General features: G+C 45.3%; 2 protein-coding genes across 2 annotated transcripts in view; one reads left to right on the top strand and one right to left on the bottom strand.

Moving 5' to 3' along the window:
- Nucleotides 1–634: 634 nt before the first annotated feature.
- On the bottom strand, nt 635–13,125 carry gxylt2 (glucoside xylosyltransferase 2; the record flags this gene model as incomplete). Its single annotated transcript, XM_079218686.1, has 7 exons — nt 635–1,644; nt 2,871–3,043; nt 3,709–3,832; nt 4,200–4,451; nt 5,613–5,744; nt 6,724–6,922; nt 12,776–13,125. The coding sequence occupies 7 exons, from the start codon at nt 13,123–13,125 to the stop codon at nt 1,468–1,470; spliced, it is 1,407 nt and encodes a 468-aa protein (XP_079074812.1). The 3' UTR covers nt 635–1,467.
- A 2,334-nt stretch (nt 13,126–15,459) lies between these two features.
- Nucleotides 15,460–19,553, top strand: part of shq1 (SHQ1, H/ACA ribonucleoprotein assembly factor) — a gene marked incomplete at its 5' end in the record, with an annotated part of 29,527 nt that continues 25,433 nt past the window's right edge. The window contains 6 exons of the mRNA XM_079217657.1: nt 15,460–15,602; nt 15,834–15,898; nt 17,955–18,083; nt 18,177–18,358; nt 18,665–18,777; nt 18,868–18,965. Coding sequence (XP_079073783.1) covers nt 15,460–15,602; nt 15,834–15,898; nt 17,955–18,083; nt 18,177–18,358; nt 18,665–18,777; nt 18,868–18,965 — 730 coding nt within the window. The remainder of the gene's footprint in view (nt 15,603–15,833; nt 15,899–17,954; nt 18,084–18,176; nt 18,359–18,664; nt 18,778–18,867; nt 18,966–19,553) is intronic.

Genomic DNA, 19,553 nt, shown 5'->3' with positions numbered 1-19,553 from the left:
AATGAGCACATGTCCAGTTATGGATATGTAATATCAGAGCTAAATGTATGCCAGATTTTGTTCAACAATATGTCAATTTTGAGCTCTCTTGTGGATTGCCGAATGCTCTTTTTGTCGGTTGTTTCACACCTGTTTCACACCTGTTTCACACCTGCTCTTCTGCTGCTCATCGTGTGTGTGTGGGGTTCGGGGCATGAGGACATGAAACTTTGTGAACAACGCTTTGTGTGAAACAGACGACTCATTATTGCTACTTTGCTTTTACTTTCCCAATGAGCCCAACATTGAGTCAGGAATTGAACTAGAGTTTAAAAGATTGGTTTGAAAACACTTTAGGCACAGTATTGGAGGGTGGGGGAGGGGGAGAGACTCCCAACAGGTTCTCTTTGGCCTCCAGCATTACAAAATCTTACATCACCACTCTAAGCAATTGGTGAATCATACGCAGTGCAGTGGGAAGTTCAGATGAAGTCCAGTATCGAAACAAACAACTCAAGTCATGTTGCGATCGAGCAATGCACCTTACCTTACTGCATAACGCACCTGTGAGAAGAATGCATTTCACACGTTCTGCATACCGTTATACATTTACATTCCCATGAATTTGCATGCATACACATAAAACGAGACTTGGCACATTGCATTGATTTATTTAGAAAAAAAACATGGTGGCTGCATAGCCAAGTCCAGTTTCCGGTATGAATGACACATTTAGATCACCACATTGAAAGGAATGCTGCTAAAAATGTGACCCATGAGTCTCAGTCTCAGTCTCAGTCTCACTCACACACACACACACACACACACACACACACCTGTAGTATGTCACTACGCATTTAAAAGCTAGCATTTTGGTTTCCTCGGACAGTTTAGCATCTGATGTGGACATGTTGCGTGCAAACAACCATCCAGTCTCAATGTCATTCTGAAAGTGCATTTTAACATTCGGCTCTTGAACAGGAAATTCCACATTTCCTCGGTTGTGCTGTAATGTTGAATACTGACGATGGCATTTGGCAACTTGTGCCTCTCCGAGCTCACGGTTAAAGTTATTTGCCGGTAAAATGTTCACATGATTGTAGAAGCGCGGGTTTATTAATGTTCTAAAACTCTCAGTTGATGTAAATATGCCTCAATTATTTTGCTTTCAACCCACACTTGAGATGTAGAACTCATAGTTTCATAATTCTTTTTTTTTTAAACTGGGAGGTGAACATTTTGAGACGGTAATAAGGCAAAACCTATTCTACGGCATCACTGACCAGCACTGTATGCGTCTCTGTATACATTGGCTTATTACCCCACGCCAATGTTTCACGAGACCAAATCCAGGACGTGGTATGTGTCGAATATACACAGCAAACACAGAGCACCCACAGTTCGGGCTGGGAGACGGCGGTGCGACACACGGTCCACGGTCCTCGCCGTTGTCCGGTTGAAAACAGGGAGTCCATGTCTCCCATCACTTTATTTGTGCGGCCTGACGTGTCGCACCACTTTCTCCTCGAACACCTTCCGCATGGTCTTCTCGATCTGCTTGAGGAAGACCTGAGGAATCCGACCACAAAGGGTGTTGACCGTGTCCAGGAACTTGGTCTGGATGGGGTAGAACAGCGACTGGAACATGTTGTCCTCGAAGGGATACTGTAGGAACAGAGTCATTGTCCTGTGTCAGTTCTGATCCCAATGCTATTTCAGTTTGATGGGTTTTTAATGGAACATATCACGGGCTAAATGGTGTTTACAAATTCCATCAGCAGAGCTGGGGTGAGGGTGTTCTGTATTAATCATAAATTATGACCCGGCTCGTCTTTGAGAGGCTTATCTCCGCGGAGCAGGGAGGGGAACTGACTCTGCAGCCGGAGAAAACAAATTCTAAATTAAAAGAAGAAAAAAAAATGACCTAGATTGTTTCATGCAAGCAATAGAGACTTTGTACCACAGAGAAAATACTCAAAGCTGCTCTTTTTTTCCTTTTCTTGCTAAAGGCCTTAAAGGAACAGTGCAACATTTTGAGAAATACGCTTCTTTACGTATCCTTAGAGTCAGGTGAAAAGTGAAAAATATCAGTTGCTTCTCAGTTGAGGTATATTTCCCCCACAGGGTTAGCATAACACTCCCCCGCTTCCACCGTTTGTGCTCTGCTAGGCTAAGCATAGCGCAAAGACTATATTCTGGAGCACGGAGTTAACATTTGTATTGAGCCTCTACATGCCTTTATATACACAGTAACCAAGTGTATTCGCTCCTCTACACGTTAGGTATATTCACATTAAATCTGAACGCGTTTAAGAAGCTAGGTAGGAAAACAGCTGTCTAGGTCCTAACGCTACAGCCACATAATATAACTTGACCCCTAATAAACCATTAACAAATCAAAGCCTGTTATAAACTAAGTAGGGCTTATTACTCAAACAATAAGATATCACGATACTGTTCATGATATCACTCCTCCGGTCCACAACCTGCGGAGATGGAAAAGCTACAGGTGTAACCATCGGCGTTAACGATGGAGAACACCAGGACCCGACGCACCTGAAGGAAGGGCAGCCATCGTTAGCGTGATTAGGTACACCTGGGTTTTTCTGCTGTGAAATGCTCCATTATCTCACTTACATGTTTTTGCTCATGCAAATAAAAATACATTTGTCATAAATGCACATGAGTGTAAACGTTTTCTATCTAAGTTCATTTAGTTTTGAGGGCTCGTGGAAATGAGATGGGCACATACATACATTTGTTTTACGTCTACTGATCAAAATAGTTGGTTACCGTATTTGAGTGACCGGATCCGGTTTTAAAACACAGAACTGTGCATCGACCCCACATTGTCTCAGTACAACGGGAACATGTCCCACAGGGATACTCACGTCCCGTATTGCGTCGTAGACCACTTTGAACGCCGGCTGCTTGTCGTCGTGGTAAACTCCGCGGTTGCCGTGGAGGATGGACACGCCCTCCTCTTCCGCTCCTTTACAGTTACTCCCGTACATACAGTGATCTGGCCTGTAGTTCCACTGGCACGGAAATATGAAGAGACACTCTGGGGGGGAAAGAACAAAACAAAACAACACATTATTGCCATGTCGTACAACAAGCACTGTATCTTATATGAATACGACACTAGGGCACAGTGAGGACAGTAACTTTATATAAATAGCTAGTTTGGAACCACGGTATAGATCCTCAAACTTACAAGGGGATTATGCAAAAAAAACTCTCGTTAGAAGCTTTTCCTGGTTGCAGAACAAGCAGGAAAGAAATAAAGAAATCCGAACTATGCTTATGGACCAACTTGAATCGAAAACTCCCCCGGAGATCGCGGGTAGCTCAAAGCTGCACCATGTAAGACAAACACTGCATCGGCTGTGCCAGCTCAACGTCGCTCTGAGCGCTTCATGCCCGCATCTGGCCGCTGCAGCTGGAGCTCAGTCTGCCGTTGCCTGCAGCCACGCGGCCGCCCGTGTTGCTTGCCAACCCAGATTCATGACGTAGACCGGTTCATCAACAGCGAAATAAGACGGCATTGATGTTGAACATGTTGACGCGGCCGTGTTGAATTCAAGATGTGCACAGTTGGATGTTGTGGTGGTGCCTCTTGTGGGCCTTCAATGGAGCACTTTGAAGCCTCTTTAGATGGGTACATGATGTGTTCTATGATCACTTTTGAAGACGTGAATACACCGGAACAAAAAAATAAAACGTTACCTGGGTTGTAGTGGAAGATAATGTTGAGGAGGTCCTGGTCTCCCCAAGTGATGTGGTTCTTGTACTTCTGGTAAAGTGGATGTAGAATATCCTCCCATGAGAGGCCACTGGGGATCATGCTGTTCTGAAATACCAACAGCAAACATTGACTCGCAAACAGCTCCAGAGAAATCTTTGTTTTTCTCCTTCCCAAAAAAAATAAAACACATCATCAAAAGGAGGAGCACATTTACATTCCCGCTCCATTTGCAAGCTGCTGGCAGCATTAAAAGCCGGAGAGCTGCTAAATTAAGTTCTGAGGGCAGAAGTCTGTGCTTCAAGCGCGGTAATCAGACAGCTTCAATAGCGGCCCACTCGCAGCTCAAAGAAAACAACCTTCAGAATGCAAAAAAGGGGAAATCACAGCTCATTTGTGCTTTTATTATTATTATATAGAATTTTTTTTACACTATCAGAGTGTGAGGAAATAGGGCCAATGCTTGTACGCTTACTTTGAACATCGTGCTGCGGATCCTTGTGAGATTCATCAGCATGACGCCGGAGTTGACCCCCGTGACTCCGTAGAAAGGGTGGCGCGCGAAGCGGCTGTACCAGCCGATCTTTGGGACCTCGTGCTCCGGGGCCATCGCGGCCAGCTGGGTGCTGTTGAAGGACTTCAGGAGCTCCCAGATGTCGTCCATGGGTCGCAGGAACAGCACGTCAGTGTCCACGTAGAGTAGCGAGTCCACGTCCTTCAGGATGACCTGGGAGGACACGGTTGCATTCATCGTTTTATATTTATAAACGGCCCGCAATTTTTCATCTAAAACAAACTAGAGCGGGCATTACTACGTCCGTGATATTGTATCTTCCCGCAGTGACATACTTACACTCTTTGCCACATACAGCTCGCTCTCCCAGACCGCAACTCTCATATTAATAAAACATAAAACTATACATTATGCAGTAAGCATCAAGAGGTTCGGTTTGGATCAGATCAACGTAACGTCTGGGGTGTGGGAATCAACAGCAAACTAAACCCCGAAGCTTCAATATTTTAATAAAACTGCCGACTTGGTAGATATAGGGGCTTTTGGAAGTGCTGCTTCATATAGTTCAACATTTAATAATTTCACACAGTTTAGAAAGGATTGAGCACCTCAGATTCTAGAATTCAGATAATAATAATAATAATAATAATAATAATAATAATAATAATAATAATAATAATAGTGTGACGGGATCTGTGGAAGAATTCACATATCATCAAACATCAAAGTTGTGGAAGAAGAAGTAGAAGAAGAAATGCTGATAAGGTGCTGATGAACTGTGCCATCTCTGTACGGCAGACCAACCCCGGTCTCCTCCACCTGAAGTTACGGTTGGTGAAAAAGGAGTGTACCAGACGTACTTCAAGAGCAGATGGATTTTGATTTGCATTAACTGCCAAAACATCTGTGAAAGGAGGGGACGGTACTAAATCAGGATGGACCGATCCAGCCGTTCCATATTTCAGACCATCCATAGAGGCAGAGAGGCTACAAGCTCTTGAAATGGTATTCCCAACAAAGCAAAGAGGGAATGTTCATTGATTGCCTCGCAGCTAGAGAAATCACCTATGGATCAGTCTGACCTGCAGCGTCTTCATTAGTAAGCTTATTAAGTTATTTCAATGGACACCGGCAGAAAAAGAAAAATCAATGGCCATCACTCGATGAAAGCCTCTAGAGACCGCTCGTTACGTAAATGCTGCAGGAAAAAAGTGTGAAGTCGTCAATAATCACAGTAATGAATGAACTATAAACATGCGCTGAGTTGAAACAAAAAGGGAAGGGGATGAAAATGCTGTGTCAGTAGAAAACCTATTGGATTCACGACATTCGTTCTTGCACGGTGAGGAGAGGGGATAAGTGCTGCAGGCTTACAGGGAGGAAGAGTCTCTGAGCAGCACAGGGCTTGAAGAGCTTCTTCCACTCGTCGGCGTTCCCCACAGAGAAGGTGATGGGGTAGATCCGGTGCTGGAACTTGGCGGAGACGGAGTGGGGCCACTGGTTCAGCTGGAAGTAAGGAGACACATTTTAGACAGGAAAGGAACTGTCTGATGGAAGGTGGTGTGAGGAAAAGTGGGGAGAAACAGCCACTGTAAACACTATTCTGAAGGCCCATCTCTCTCTTCACAGGCTTATCGACATTAAACGCCCTCGCAAAAGACTGCCCTGCTCGTTGGACGAGGCAAAGCCACGTGTCGCCATGTGGTTCTGCACGGAGCGTTTGCATCCGCCAGCTGTTTCATTAAAAAGCTCCAGCCTACACAAGGGACGCCACCCTCCCAATTATCATCAGCTTGGCCCTCAAACGGGTGAGGGAGCGCCGCGAGGCCATTGGCAGAAGTTGTGCCGAGATAATGGACAAACCCATCTCCCCAACACGGCCGGACATAAGCTCGTTGTTGTGCATAACCAGCATATGTGCCCTATTATCTAGCACAACTCCCCGTTGCCCACAAGGAGATTTTTTTATTCTGTTTTTAAACACATGGCAATGATTCCCCACTACACACGACGGCAAGCACACAGGTTTAGGGTTCGGATTCAAAAGCTGTTTAAGGACCATTTCTAGACGCAATGTTAATAGACTGCGAGGTACCATATCAGTGGAGCTAATCGAAATCCCGCCAGGCACCTCTGTAAAGGTGACTTTGAAGTGATGCTGGAGAAAAAAATAAAAAGAGCGGGGCGTCTTGGTGATATACGACACCCTGTCCTTGAGATAAAAGGGTTATATGTCTGTACTAGAGGGAGTCAGAGTTAAAACTGCTCTGATCTTGATATCATCAATAACAAAAGAGAGAGGGGAGTTAACATGGGCTGCATTATATCAGAAGTCAGAGGACTTACTAAAGAAGTGCACATAGAAAACAAACCAAAAAGAGTGGCGCTTATAGCAAAAAAGTATCCGTGGCGCCACATTCGATCTTTTTTGTAAAAACCCGACACTGTAGATATTTTGGCACCGGGGCCACTGAAGGGTTCTCACCCTCTCTTCGAACTGCGGGGCCAACGGGTCCTCTGCAAAAATGTGAAACGTGATCCTCTTGAGGCTGAACAGGAGGGCCGACTTGACCATGACGAGGGTCTCGTCCAGACGATTCCCACAGGCCACCACGGCCAGGTGCATGACCTCCTCCGCCCGTTTGCGCTTGGTCACAGGTCGGGCCGCGTTACTCCGTCGTTTGCTGGTACAGACAATTTTTGAAGATTGATAAACAAAACACTGATTTGTTTAAGCCACCAAAAAATACGAGTTGGAAGCATTACTCACACGAACATAGCCATGAACATTTCTACACAAAAATCCACAAAACAATATAGCATTTCAGCACTTAGTTATTAACCTCTTGCTACTTACGGTTCCCTTTTGCTTTAACATATGTTTTTCCACTCTACAAAAACATAGCCTTTATCATGCTTGTAGTAAAGATAACACTCAGACAGTTTTATTTCTGGTTGCATAGATCCATCAAATAGAAAATGATGTGTTGCGCATTGCTTACACACACACACACGTCTTTGTAGATATAAGAACATAATAACTGACAATTTTAGTTTTAGGTGTTTGAATAAATCTCAGCTGCTTGTCATGTAAATTTAGACTCAGGGATAGAATAAAAGGATAGAAGTAGGGCTGACCTACTTGAGTTTTATAACGATAATTTACGTGACATAAATAACGTGATTGCAATTTAAAATACAATGATTTCATGAACAAAAAGACATTTCTGTTACAGGTTGAGCTAATGTTAGCTTGCGTTAATAAAGGAAAAGGGCCAGCTGCTTCAAAGAAAGAGCAGATGTGTTCCAGTTAAAAAGGTTTAAAACAATTACATTTCGAGCTTCTAAGTTTGACTGCAAGATAACAACGACTCTCCACCATCTGCCAGCTGCTGGTCATTTACACTCACTTAACAGCTACCGTTCTTGCTAGCAAACAACAAAATAACACAACGCGGTCCCTTTATCCAACGGTGGAGAAAGACTCGCCGACTCGCTTGTGACAAAATGTAAATACGACAAGTAGAATGTGTTAAGAAAAAACTACAATTTATGTTAGCTACGGCTAACTAGCTGGTTGCTAGTCAACATAGCTCAAATAAATCTCTCAGCTTGTTAGGACATTGATAATATGCTAGTTACACAGTTTAGCCTTAAAAAGTAAAAACACTGGAAATTCTGAGAAACCGTTCCTAGGACAACGATAAATGCTGAAATATAATGTGACAGTAGCACAAGGAGAAAATAGTTATTCAGCGAAACGGTTGAATAACGTTTGCTAACGCTAGCTACTATCTGGTCACACCAGACAAAGTAAGGCTAAAAACCTGCACACAAAAGCACAGACATTTATTTTGCACTCTATGAGAATTAAGCTCTGTGAAACAAAGCGACGCATTCCAGGAAATAGCAGATCACCACATTCATCCTCTTTTTTTCCACACACACACACACACACACACACACACACACACACACACACACACACACACACACACACACACACACACACACACACACACACACACACACACACACACACACACACACACACACACACACCTTTTCTTTTGTAGCTCTGTTAAGTTCCCACCGGACTTTGTTCTTCCTTGCTCAAAAGGCAAGGAGGTCCTTTATCTGATGTAAAAAATGTGCTCTCTCTGCAGAGCTAGTAGTGCTGTTGTGTTAAAATACACCCAGCCGTGTAGAGTGTCTCCTACTATGATACAGAAACATTTGTACAATGGGGGAGTCTGAAGCAGGGGGGCCGACATCGTCTACTTGTCCTCCACGTACACACGCTCCATGGGGCTGGTTGTGATAACAGAATGTTCAACATAAATGTTGTCATAGCCATAGGGAGAGGAGACTGGCACATGAAGAAAAAAAAAAAAGAAAAAAAGAACAGAGAACTTTTTATTTTCAGAATGAAGCGTTATTTTGGGAAAACAGTGGATGGTAAATCGTTTTACCATCAAAGACTGCGCGTTCCGAACGGCATGCATCTCCTCGGAGCCTGGAGGGAAGCAGCCGTAAAACCGGATGGGAAGAGTGAAGGGTGAAATTTGACAGGTGGGTTTTGCCGGGCGGCCTCCGAGCGTGACACTTCGTTTTCTGCATGGCCGAGGGACAATGATGAACCGCAGATTAGGGTGAAACGAGAAAAGGTGCTGAGAAATCTTGTACGCCGCGCTTCAAAGGCCGTTGCTCTGTCAAGGTTGTTGAACACACATTCCAAATTCTCCCGCGGGAAAAAGCAATCCATATCTCTCAACACGGCGGGGTGTAATTACGTCGCACTTAGTCATGCAAAAATAAATGCCCTTGAAACGGATTTCTGCGGGAAAATTGGACAGACAAAAGAAAAACACAAATTCCTTTTTGTTGCATTATGCATTTGGCCGCACACATGATGTTTTGTGTGATGGCAGCGTTCCCCACATCTGGTAGCAGTCAAAAAAAAAAAAGCACAGAGGAGGTACAAAAGGATTGAATTCATTACTGGCTGCAGAGTGAGCACACGAGGAGCCCTCTGCCTGCCTACAAAGCACCACAGCCAACCCTTTTAAATCATGTCAGGGGGGGGGAAGCAGCATCTTTGAAGATAAAGTTGAAGAAAAGTGTACATGTACAGAGTGAAGAGCCAGAGTACAGACTACATCAAAGAACACCTTGAAGGCATTTAATTAGTCAGCATATTACTGGGTCATTTGGTGGACTTGTATCCAGCATGTTCCCTTTGGTTTAAACCAGTGGGCTTGAAGACTGAACATGTCCCCCATCAGTCCCTTTCTAGGGATCGACCAGATTTCTGCTTTCTCTAAATGCAATGCCACATTTCGATGAAAGCTACGGGTGCTTCTTCAGACCGATTTGCGGCTTGGACTCAAAGTAGAGGAATTCAGAAACTTTTAACTTGCAGTTGAAAGACAAAGACACAGAACTCCCAGACCGGACAACGCCATGGTAGCAACCTGTCAATCGAAAGGTAGCCCCACCCTAAAGCATACCCTGCTTTATGGTCTGACTCTGATTTAATCTAAATGGACCATCATTTACTAAATGAACATCATGCTGTATTGAAGAAGACTTGAAACTAGACATTAAGACCATAAACTCATGTTTACAATGCTTACTGAGGGAACAAATCAAGTGAGAAGTAGAGTAATTTTCCTATAGACTTCTATACAGTCTAGTCGCCCCTGCTGGCCATTAGAGAGAATGCAAGTTCAAGACACTTCAGCACTGGCTTCTCTTTTCAGAACTGGAGGTCGGCACCTGTACTGAATACAAATACACTTTATTATACCTGCATTGTAGGACAACCATGGCATGTGTTTTTAAGAGGCGAGTTACACCGGGGAAAGCGTGGATAGTGACACTGTGCTTTACGGCGGGGGGATGTTAGCGCCGACTCATCAGCTAATCAACCAATCAATGAACCGTTTCTACACTTGCTGGATCCGTAACCGTGAAGAAAAAAGCGGCCATCTATGGTCTTAAATCCTGCTCCTCAGAAACGGCTTTACCCGAGGCACGTCCTCCTATCGTTCTACTTTCTCCCTCCACACCCTGTATGACTCATTCACTTAGTAGATTAAAAGTGAGTTAGCCAGTCTAACAGTCAGATTGAACTGCCCCCGATGAGGGCTCACACAGGCGCCCCCCCCCCCCCCCACACACTCCTCTCCAACCGCCACGTCGCGCTGCACGGGCAAGCGTGGAGATTTCAAAACACTCCCGGCAGAGAGAGAGCGTTCAGTCATGCGAGATGACATTTTTATAGCTATGCATAATGCCGCGGTGAGAGAGCGACTTCTTTACTGCGAGGGGCATCGCTGAACTCTATTTGAAGTGACAAAGCCGGGGGATTTGTTTCGACACAAAGTATCTGCGCCCATCTAGTCCTGCAGATGCAGGGCCCTTAATTCAAAGTAACAAAGCAGATAGAGGGGCCGGGCACATCTGTATTAGTCTGCAAGTGAAACACAACACTGAAGGTGATCAACAGGTCAGAGTGAAGGGATACGCATTTTAAAAGGCTGTTGTAACGATTACATGTCACAGGTGTGGATGGCTACTAGGTCTGCAACCTCCATGTTTTCATGATCAATTATTGATGTGTTTTTTTAATTAGACGAGACTGTTCGGTGTATAAAATGCTTTAAAGTAAGGAATTTCCCAGAGCTTCAAATTAATTGTTTTTATCCGACAAACGATCCAAAAACCCAAAGATCTCCCACTTAAACTTTTTTTTTGAAGCTGCAAAATTGCACGTTTGTGAATCTGCAACCAGCATGTGTTTGGTGTTGATAACTTTCTCTCATTTCACTATTTCATTAATCAGCTGAAGATGTGTGGCTCAAATCGGTATGATCTGCCCCCCCTCTCCCCCTCTTATAGGAAGCCTGTGGTTTATGCAAGGTGTCTGTCCGGTGGGGGCAGATCTCTATTTTAGGCCACAGGAAGTAGTATGATGTGTCGAGAGGAAATGATACGGCTCTGGAAAAAAAACTCAGGGATGTTTGTCTACAAAGCACGCCGCACAGGAAATCTGTCCGCCGCTCAGATCAACAGATGAATAGAGGGTCGGAGGCAAAGAACCACACCGATATGATCCGTTTGATAGAGAGGCCACAGTGTACAACCCTAAAAATCGATCATTCAGCTCTAAGTGTTGGACTTATTGCCCCTATGAACCTCTTTAACAGAGCTTTAGCGTTCACTATTTTCTACCGAGGCACGTTGCTAGAAAGCTACACCCCATTGTTTGGACTCCTCTGGCTTCTCTACTGCCAGCCATCTGATTAGCTCACGCAATTAAATGGGAGAAAGTGTTTTTGTTTTTTTTGGAGGCTTTGGCCAGCTGCTCAGTTCGTTTCCCCTTAATCTCAGCAGTCAGTCTTGAGCGCTTTCCAAACCTGGCAGTGTTTTCTTTTTTTTCTTTTTTGGAGGCCACCGGTGACCCCTTCCACCCCGTCTCCCTTATCAGTGCCGAGCACACATGGAGGAGTGTGGTTTCTGGGAGGACGCAAAAGGTCCTTTTCTCAAACGTAACGCCTTGATGGCTTTTATCTAGCAAACAGCGTCCCGAAACCTCCCGTCTGGCTTCTGGAGTAGAATACATATTACTGTCTGGTATCTCCACAACCACGTTGTGGCTATTATGGCATGGCTGGCGTTCAGCCCAGGTGGTGGGGGTGGGGGCACCGTAAGGGATGTACAAGGCTGGAAGACATAATACAAAATAAAATGCTCCCATTCTTGAACAGAAATAGCAACTGACAAACTCTGCCTTTTGTCTAAATTTGAAAGGGCCGCAAACGATAACTAAAATCAGATCGCCTGCCAGCGTGCAGCTTCTCTTTCGGCGTCCAAAGAGGAAAAGAAAATCCCACCTGACATGCTTTCAACTCCCACGTTAGATAGTTTTTGGCAGACTTTAACGAGATAAACAGCCATTTCCAGTAAATATGTTAATGTTAGCAGGCCACCTAAAACCAGTCTGTGCTCATTTGTATTCCTTATTAATTGCAATGTGGTTCTTTCAAGGTGACCTTTACCCCCTTCAGTGCAGCAGTCAAATTATCAAGATGGGGAGGTCAGCTAATTATTACTCTGTTGTGAGCCGTGGTCAACAGTCAAGCTCTCTATACTCACATTTCAGCCCAGACATGTGAGCACCCCCTGATTGCAACAGCGTGATTCAGTCCAATAACAATAATACAATAAATAAAAAATGTTTAAAACATACTGCCAATAAAATGCAGCCAAGCAGCAGATATGCAAGTGTCCCTTGACAGATCAGTGTATTGTGGAGGCGGCGTCCTTGAGCACAATGTGGGCCGTTTTTGATGCTCCAGAGCCCGAACACCCGCGTGACTCGCTCCCTCCCGTGACTTCCCCAGGAAAGACGAGATTAAAGCGACACCAAAAGTAGTGGGCGACGTCTTCGCGTGTGCACGAACGGAAACGGGCTCGTCCGGGGCTGTGGAAGTCGCCCGAGGAGGGAAAAGACACCCGAAACTACCCCTCACCTCTTTGCATTCACATTCACGCCGGCGTTGACCGCTCTCCCCTCTTTCCGACCCCCGGGAGGCTCCTCCGCACGCGCGCCCACTCCTCCGGCGGGCGGCTTCTTCTTCTTCGTCGTCGTCTTCTTCTTCTTCTTCGCAAACTTCGCCGCCACATCGCGTCCGGGCTCCGGCGGCGACCGAGAAGAGTGTCCGTCCTCCTCCGCCGCCGCTGCTACTGCAGCCTCTTCCTCCTGCTCCCCAACAACTTCTTTCGGCAGCGGATCGTCCGCGGCGTTGCCTCCCAAAAAGTATAAAAGTAGGAAAACTCCGAAACACACGGCGATCACAACTACTTTGCAGTGGATCCGCATGGCGAGAGCGACTTGTTGCGGCTGGGAGAGGCAGACGGGACCCCGCTCATGTCTGCGGGCGAGGGAGCGCAGCCCCAGTTAACATTTTGTTACCGCTCCCCGCTCGCATTTTTCTGCAGATGATGATGATGATGATGGAGAGCGGAGAGGAGCTTGTGCACGTCCATGGAGGATTACACCGCGGAGGCGTGGCTCCTCCCGCCTTACCGTAATCACGGCCGTACTGGCGCACCAGTAGAGTGCAATGGCTGTGTCGGGGTTGAAGTGTGTCTCTAAAAAAAGAGATTGAACTATTGACACAGCAACTTTCGCAGTAGATGTTAATAAAACAATAAATGACAACAGTTTTCATTTGTAGAGCAATAATTTTCAACATCTGCTGGTCGAGTGACCACAGAGTTGTTGTGTTGCGTGATTTCTTTCTGCAGATCCCACATAACACGTGAGCTGATCTTGTATTGTCTTTTCAAATGGGATGTTTAGAGTATCTTCTCGTTTTTAAAAGAAAGTTGTGTCCTCGTGGATTGCAATTAGAAATCTGAGCAGTTACTTCACACATGCAGAGCTTTGATTTAGAACCCGTGGCACTTGGGCTCCCAAGACTGCGCCCACAATTTTTTGATATCCATATTTCTTCACTTGCCGGCTGCTGACAGGCTGGTCCTGGGGCTCGTCTTCATTTAGGATCAAGCTGAGGTCATAACATAGAACTTTGAGGTCAGAGCATAGAACCCTGAGGTCAGAGCATAGAACCCTGAGGTCAGAGCATAGAACCATGAGGTTAGAGCATAGAACCCTGAGGTCAGAGCATAGAACCCTGAGGTCAGAGCATAGAACCATGAGGTCAGAGCCTCTTACTCTCTATCATCATCAAAAGCTTCTCTCTCTTCCAAAATCAATTGCAAGACCATCTGAGCAGAGTATCTTTAAAGTTGTGATAAGGAACCACACAAAGCTATATGTATTGTGCCCCACACCCAATGTTCAGCTGGGATGGAGTATGAGCCAATAAAGACTGGTTCCCCCAAGACAGAGGATGAAATGTGCAGGAATGTGAGAGCAGACAGGTCCTTGAATGTATCAACAATGTTGCAACCTTGTGTGGGAACAGCAGGGGCAAAAAACAAAACACCCCCTTTGTGAAAGTAAGGACATGCAACTATAATGTGTGCCACGTCTAGTAACTAAACACTCCTATTGCCAAACTGACAGCCCCTAATATATGTATTGTCCATAAAGGTATCTCTTGTGAGAGAAAGAGAAAAAAATGTGAATTTTGTCAGAACATTTTTGCTGCCCGTTTACACTCTCTACTACGGTAAAAGATGGGCGCTACATCCACGAGCTGCCAGTGAAGCCTGTTGGGATAACTCAGTGGTTTGCTGGTGAGTGTCGTTTTTAACTGTGTCCTTAACGTGTGCTGTGTTTTAGAGACCGTCCATTAAGGGGTTCAAACAGCCCGTTCCCACCGCACGCGCTGTGCAGGTGACCGGCAGCGGGCGGTGTCAGCTCGGCTGCTGCTAGCCGAAGCACGAGGAGACCCACGTTAGCTCAGGGAGCAGGCTATGCTAGCAGCGAGCTAACGCTACCTTACAGCGAAACGTCAGTTAATAACACGTCCGTGAAGTCTGTGCGACACAAAGCGGCATCGACACAATGTGGTCGCTTCATACGTCGCCACTTAACTTATTTTGATTGTGTGGGTTTAGTGTTTAATTCAGAAATCATTGAAGCCAATGACAACTCACTTGACCATAACTCTATTTAGACCATCAACTTCCCCCTCGCTTAAAGTAACGCTGGCTCCATGGAAGTTTAAGCAAATAACAGTCAACGTTGGCAAGTTTCTTTAAAACACGCGTGTAGCCAGAAGAGATAACTACACGCCGAACAGACCTACAAGCCATTGTATTTGGTGAGATGGATAAAGCGACGCGCACGTCTGTCAACAAGTGAAAAACCTTTTCAAATGTTTGGATTTTCAAATGCAGTTTGGTAACGAGACGTTTCTGAGCAAGAGTGGACGGAGGGAAAGGGAAATGGTCACGAGCTCGTGTTAAGACGCCTGTTTGTGACATGCCACGGTCAGAACAGAGCTCTGTTTACAGTTCTCACGTCACATTTGTTGGCACACGTGGGCTGGTGCTCGACTAACTGCAGCGACGCTCACTAGAAACGACCACAAGGGGGCGCTGGAGTCGGCCCGCCGTTCAAACACAGGCGGGCCCGGCAGACCGCTGTGGAATGCAGGCCTTTTATTCACTGTAACTGGAGCTTGAGGTCTCTCCCCCCTTGTCTGATGCTGCAGGGTCCGTGTTACAATCGGTGTTCAGGATGTTAACTCCGGCGTTCGACCTGAGCCAGGATCCAGAGTTCCTGATCCTCAGCATCCGCGTGCCCTACACCAGAACATCGGAGTTCGACCTTCACGTGGATGGAGCAGATTTCAAGTTCTTTGCCAAGCCCTACTTCCTCAGGTGAGCTGAACGGGTCACGCAGACCGGCTTGGAGGAAAGGGAGGCTGCCGAAGTCTCTCTCTCTCTCTCTCTCTCTCTCTCTCTCTCTCTCTCTCTCTCGGACTTGACTTTGCAGTCGTTTGTCATCTGTCTCCACAGCAATAGAAGATTGACAGGCTCATTGACAGTAACAGTCTGGGTCTGTTTTTTCTTCTTCTTCTTCTTCTTCTTCTTCTTCTTCTTCTTCTTCAGATTGTCTCTTCCTGGAAGAATAGTGGAGGATGGTAGAGAAACGGCCAAGTTTGACATCGATAAAGGTAGGTCACATTATTAAACGATGACGACGCGTATCAGTTTCATGGTGGCTTTACCGAAGCAAAAAAGCCTGCTGAGGTATTTCAGTAAATGCACAGACAGCTGTTGCATTTTTTTTCTTGTGTGGTTTTGTTGACACAGGAAACAAGTAAAAGGATACATTTTCTGAGTTCTAACAAACTGTTGTTGTCTTGTTTTTAGTTTTTCTCTTTCCCGTCCGGTGTTTGTCAGAATGTGCTGACCTTTCTTTCAACAGCTTTTTTTTTTGTCTTCTAAGTTGTAAAAATGTTGCCTCAACATTTGGAACCGTATCTCATTCCAGTCGCTGTGCGGTTTAAAAGACGCTGTGACCTTTTTTTCAGATAGTTTCACCGTGACGATAGAGACGGGAGGTATAGGGGGAGAAAAACAGAGAGAGACACGTGTCTCCCCTGGCTGGGGCTGAACCCAGGATGTATGTGTCTCAAGTCCACCAAGACGCCTCAAATTAGTAACTTGACTGTGATTCTTGTCTTTCTTCAGTCACCTTTTTTTAAATAAAATAAATAAATTGAAGGTTCAGTAAACCTTTTTGATTCCCGGTTATCAACTGCATCACATCAGATCTTCATGAGCCTGTATTGGGAGGGGATGTGAGTGAATGTGGCCTGCAACTCGGACATGTCGGGCGGTGTTTACAGTTGGTGGACACAGAACAGTGTTGACGGTGTTTTAGAACAACAACAACAACAACAACAACAGCAGCAGCAGCAGCGGTTCATACTCGGTATGAACTGGCTCCTGGAAAACATAGATGTGCATGATATTGTTGAGCGGGGAGGGGGGCGGGGTTTCGTTTCGTTTGTGCTTCAGTCAATAAACCGGGGTAAATTAACCGACTGGTCGTTGTTCTAAATTTAAAAAAAATCCCATTTAAAGGGCCAGCGGCGCCATCTGTAACGTCACCACGATTACAACTCGCAGGCGCATGCAGCGTCTGTTGTCAGATTTTCTTTAAAAAAAAATATATATATATATATACACACACACACACACACACACAACGAGGCCTGACGTGCACCGGCGTCTCCGCGACCTCTCTTTCTGACGCACTGCGGTTTGCTTTAACAGAGTTGCTTTTATGGGGGACATCTGCCTTATGGACTCTGACACCTCGTGTCTGTCACGACGCCTGTCAGCGTGGCTCCGGTTAACTAAATAAGCCGTAACATCTGCTAATAAAGCTGCACTAATGAGTGTTCTTGTTTGGACTTCTAACGAGCAGTGATCATTAGGATCCTTCTTTCAGACTTCTGCAACTCGAGCAATTAGTCCGCTCCCATCGTTAAGCACATCTAAGCTCTCACACTGGGGGGTGGGGGCGGAATTTTATGAGATCTTTAGGAGACTCTGTTTTTCTCTGTGGGCTGGCCAAACCGGTCTAATTCATCAACAATGTGTTGCCTGTTTTAAGAATTTTGAAGCACTCGTTTGTGATCAGGAGATCATTTTTATGACCGCACAGAGAAGCGATCAGTCAGTTTCCTTGTTTCTCTTGGATCCAAAGGGCAGTCTGTGATCGTCAACTTGCTGGCGCCTTATATTTTTCCGAGTCGTCTCTGATATATATATATATATATATATATAATCGCATGTCAGTTTAGAAACAATATTTGGTCATTTTTTTCTCAACTTAGTCAAATTGATGTGTCGTTAATATTGGGAATGGGAAGAAAAAGGAAATCCTAAATGTATTGTTTCATAGAAAGTAATGCCTATTCGCATTATCCATTTGTCATCTGATGTTTTTCTTTTCTTTTTATGTATGTACAAAATATCCAAACTGAAATGACTGGGGCTGAAAGTGACTTTTCTGTCCAATCACTAGTCCCAAAAATAGATTTCAGTCACTAATGTTCTCATTTGAGATTAATCAAAATCATAACTGTGGTTGATTAACTGTCAGTTATTTAATTGATTAATTTTCATTATATATATTTCCAGTGTATTCGAGGGAAACATTCTTATTGTAAAGAAGGGGCTCTGAAATGGTTAATCATCCCCCTCGTCTTGCCGCAGGTCTCGTCACTCTTCGGGTCCCGAAGGAGACATCTGGGGAGCACTTTGAGGGGCTCCAGATGCTCACGAGTCTCCTCGCCCCAAAAGGCTCCCGTTCAGCAAGACCACTGATCGAGGACTTGAGCACCGGTGAGTCAAATCTACACGGCTTGTTTTTTTTAATTCCATTTCATAACTGAAGTTGTTGAGAACTAACTTCTTCAGCTTCTTCACACTTCAAAGGAGGTGGTGAAGGCGCGGAGGGCGGTGAGGAAGGAGAAGGAGAAGGAGAAGGAGAAGATGAGGAGGACTTTGACTGGCAGGTCGAGCAGGAGGCGTACAAGGAGAGCTCCGAGGAGGAGCTGGGAGTCCTGCAGAAATATGGCTTTGGCAATCGGAGGTGTGGCGTGTTTGCAAGATTACAGGTGAGGTTGGAGATAACGATGACTTGTTGTTATGAGTGGCAAGATTATGGAAAGAAATAATAAAAGTAAAGTAGCACAGCCCGCCTCTTGCTCGTTTTGATTGGCTGCCTTGGCCAAGTGTTACGCTGACTAGCGGTGCGACTCCTCACTGAAAAGTTTACCTTTCTCTAAAACTTCTAAACACAGCTTATTTTTATATATATATATATATATATATATATATATATATATATATACATACACACAGACACACAGAATTTTTAAGACAACGTTGCGAGGTGCTAAACGTTGGGACTGCCCTGACAGGAGGAACTGAGCGACGTGACGGATGTCAAGAACCCAGAGGGAACGACGGCAGCAGAGAGGAGGCAGGGACGTCTTGACGCAGAGGCGGCTGCGTTTTCTCCTGACCATTACCTGTGAGTACAAAAGCTCTGACGCCCATCGAGCGTCCCGTCCTCTACCCGCCCGCCCTGTGCTGTCCGCTAACATCTCTGATGTCATTTCAGAGCTGATTTCTTTGAGGACGATGAGATCAAGGGGCTGCTGAAGTTTAGGCCATGGTGGGAAAAGCTGAGTCCTTCGACAGATCAGGAGGGGGAAGCCGGTGAGTTCAATTCCTCACTTCATAATTCTTAATTTGTTTGGTGGTGCGCAGATCTTTTAATCTGAATTGTGGCGCAATCGAAGATGTGCCTGCTTTCTAAACACAGTAGCTGTCCAGAAGGTGGCGTAAAGTTGCAGAAATTGAGAGGATTGTTTTGTTGATATTGTTTGACCAAATCAAAAAAATAGATTTTTTTTTTTTACCATCCCCCAGTAGTACTACTCCAAAATGTCCACTAGTAGTATATTGTTTCTTGTATTAGTGTTCACGCAGAGTTCTGAACGGGAGCCCGCTGGCCGCGATTTACGCCTGAGAGGCGCTGACATTGTTCTCTGACAATGTATGAATCCCCAAAGGACACAAGAGTTTTTTCACTGCCTCCTTTTTCTAGAGGGAGGTCGGCTTTGAAAGCAATAGAGCCCCCCCTCCACCCCACCACCAAAGACCCTCGGGGGTCTTGAACAGGAAAGACACTTTCCATTCTGAGTAATTGAACTTGGAGCTCTCCCTAATCACCAAGTCTCTCCGCTGCATTTTGACCAATTTTTTAACAGCCGCAGATTTAGAATGCGGCAACTCAAATTGAAA

The sequence above is a fragment of the Taurulus bubalis genome (assembly GCF_910589615.1).
Source record: "Taurulus bubalis genome assembly, chromosome: 5".
In the NCBI taxonomy this organism is placed as follows: domain Eukaryota; kingdom Metazoa; phylum Chordata; class Actinopteri; order Perciformes; family Cottidae; genus Taurulus; species Taurulus bubalis.
The sequence above is the reverse complement of the archived record's forward strand: the minus strand, read 5'-3'. Positions and strand labels throughout refer to the sequence as shown.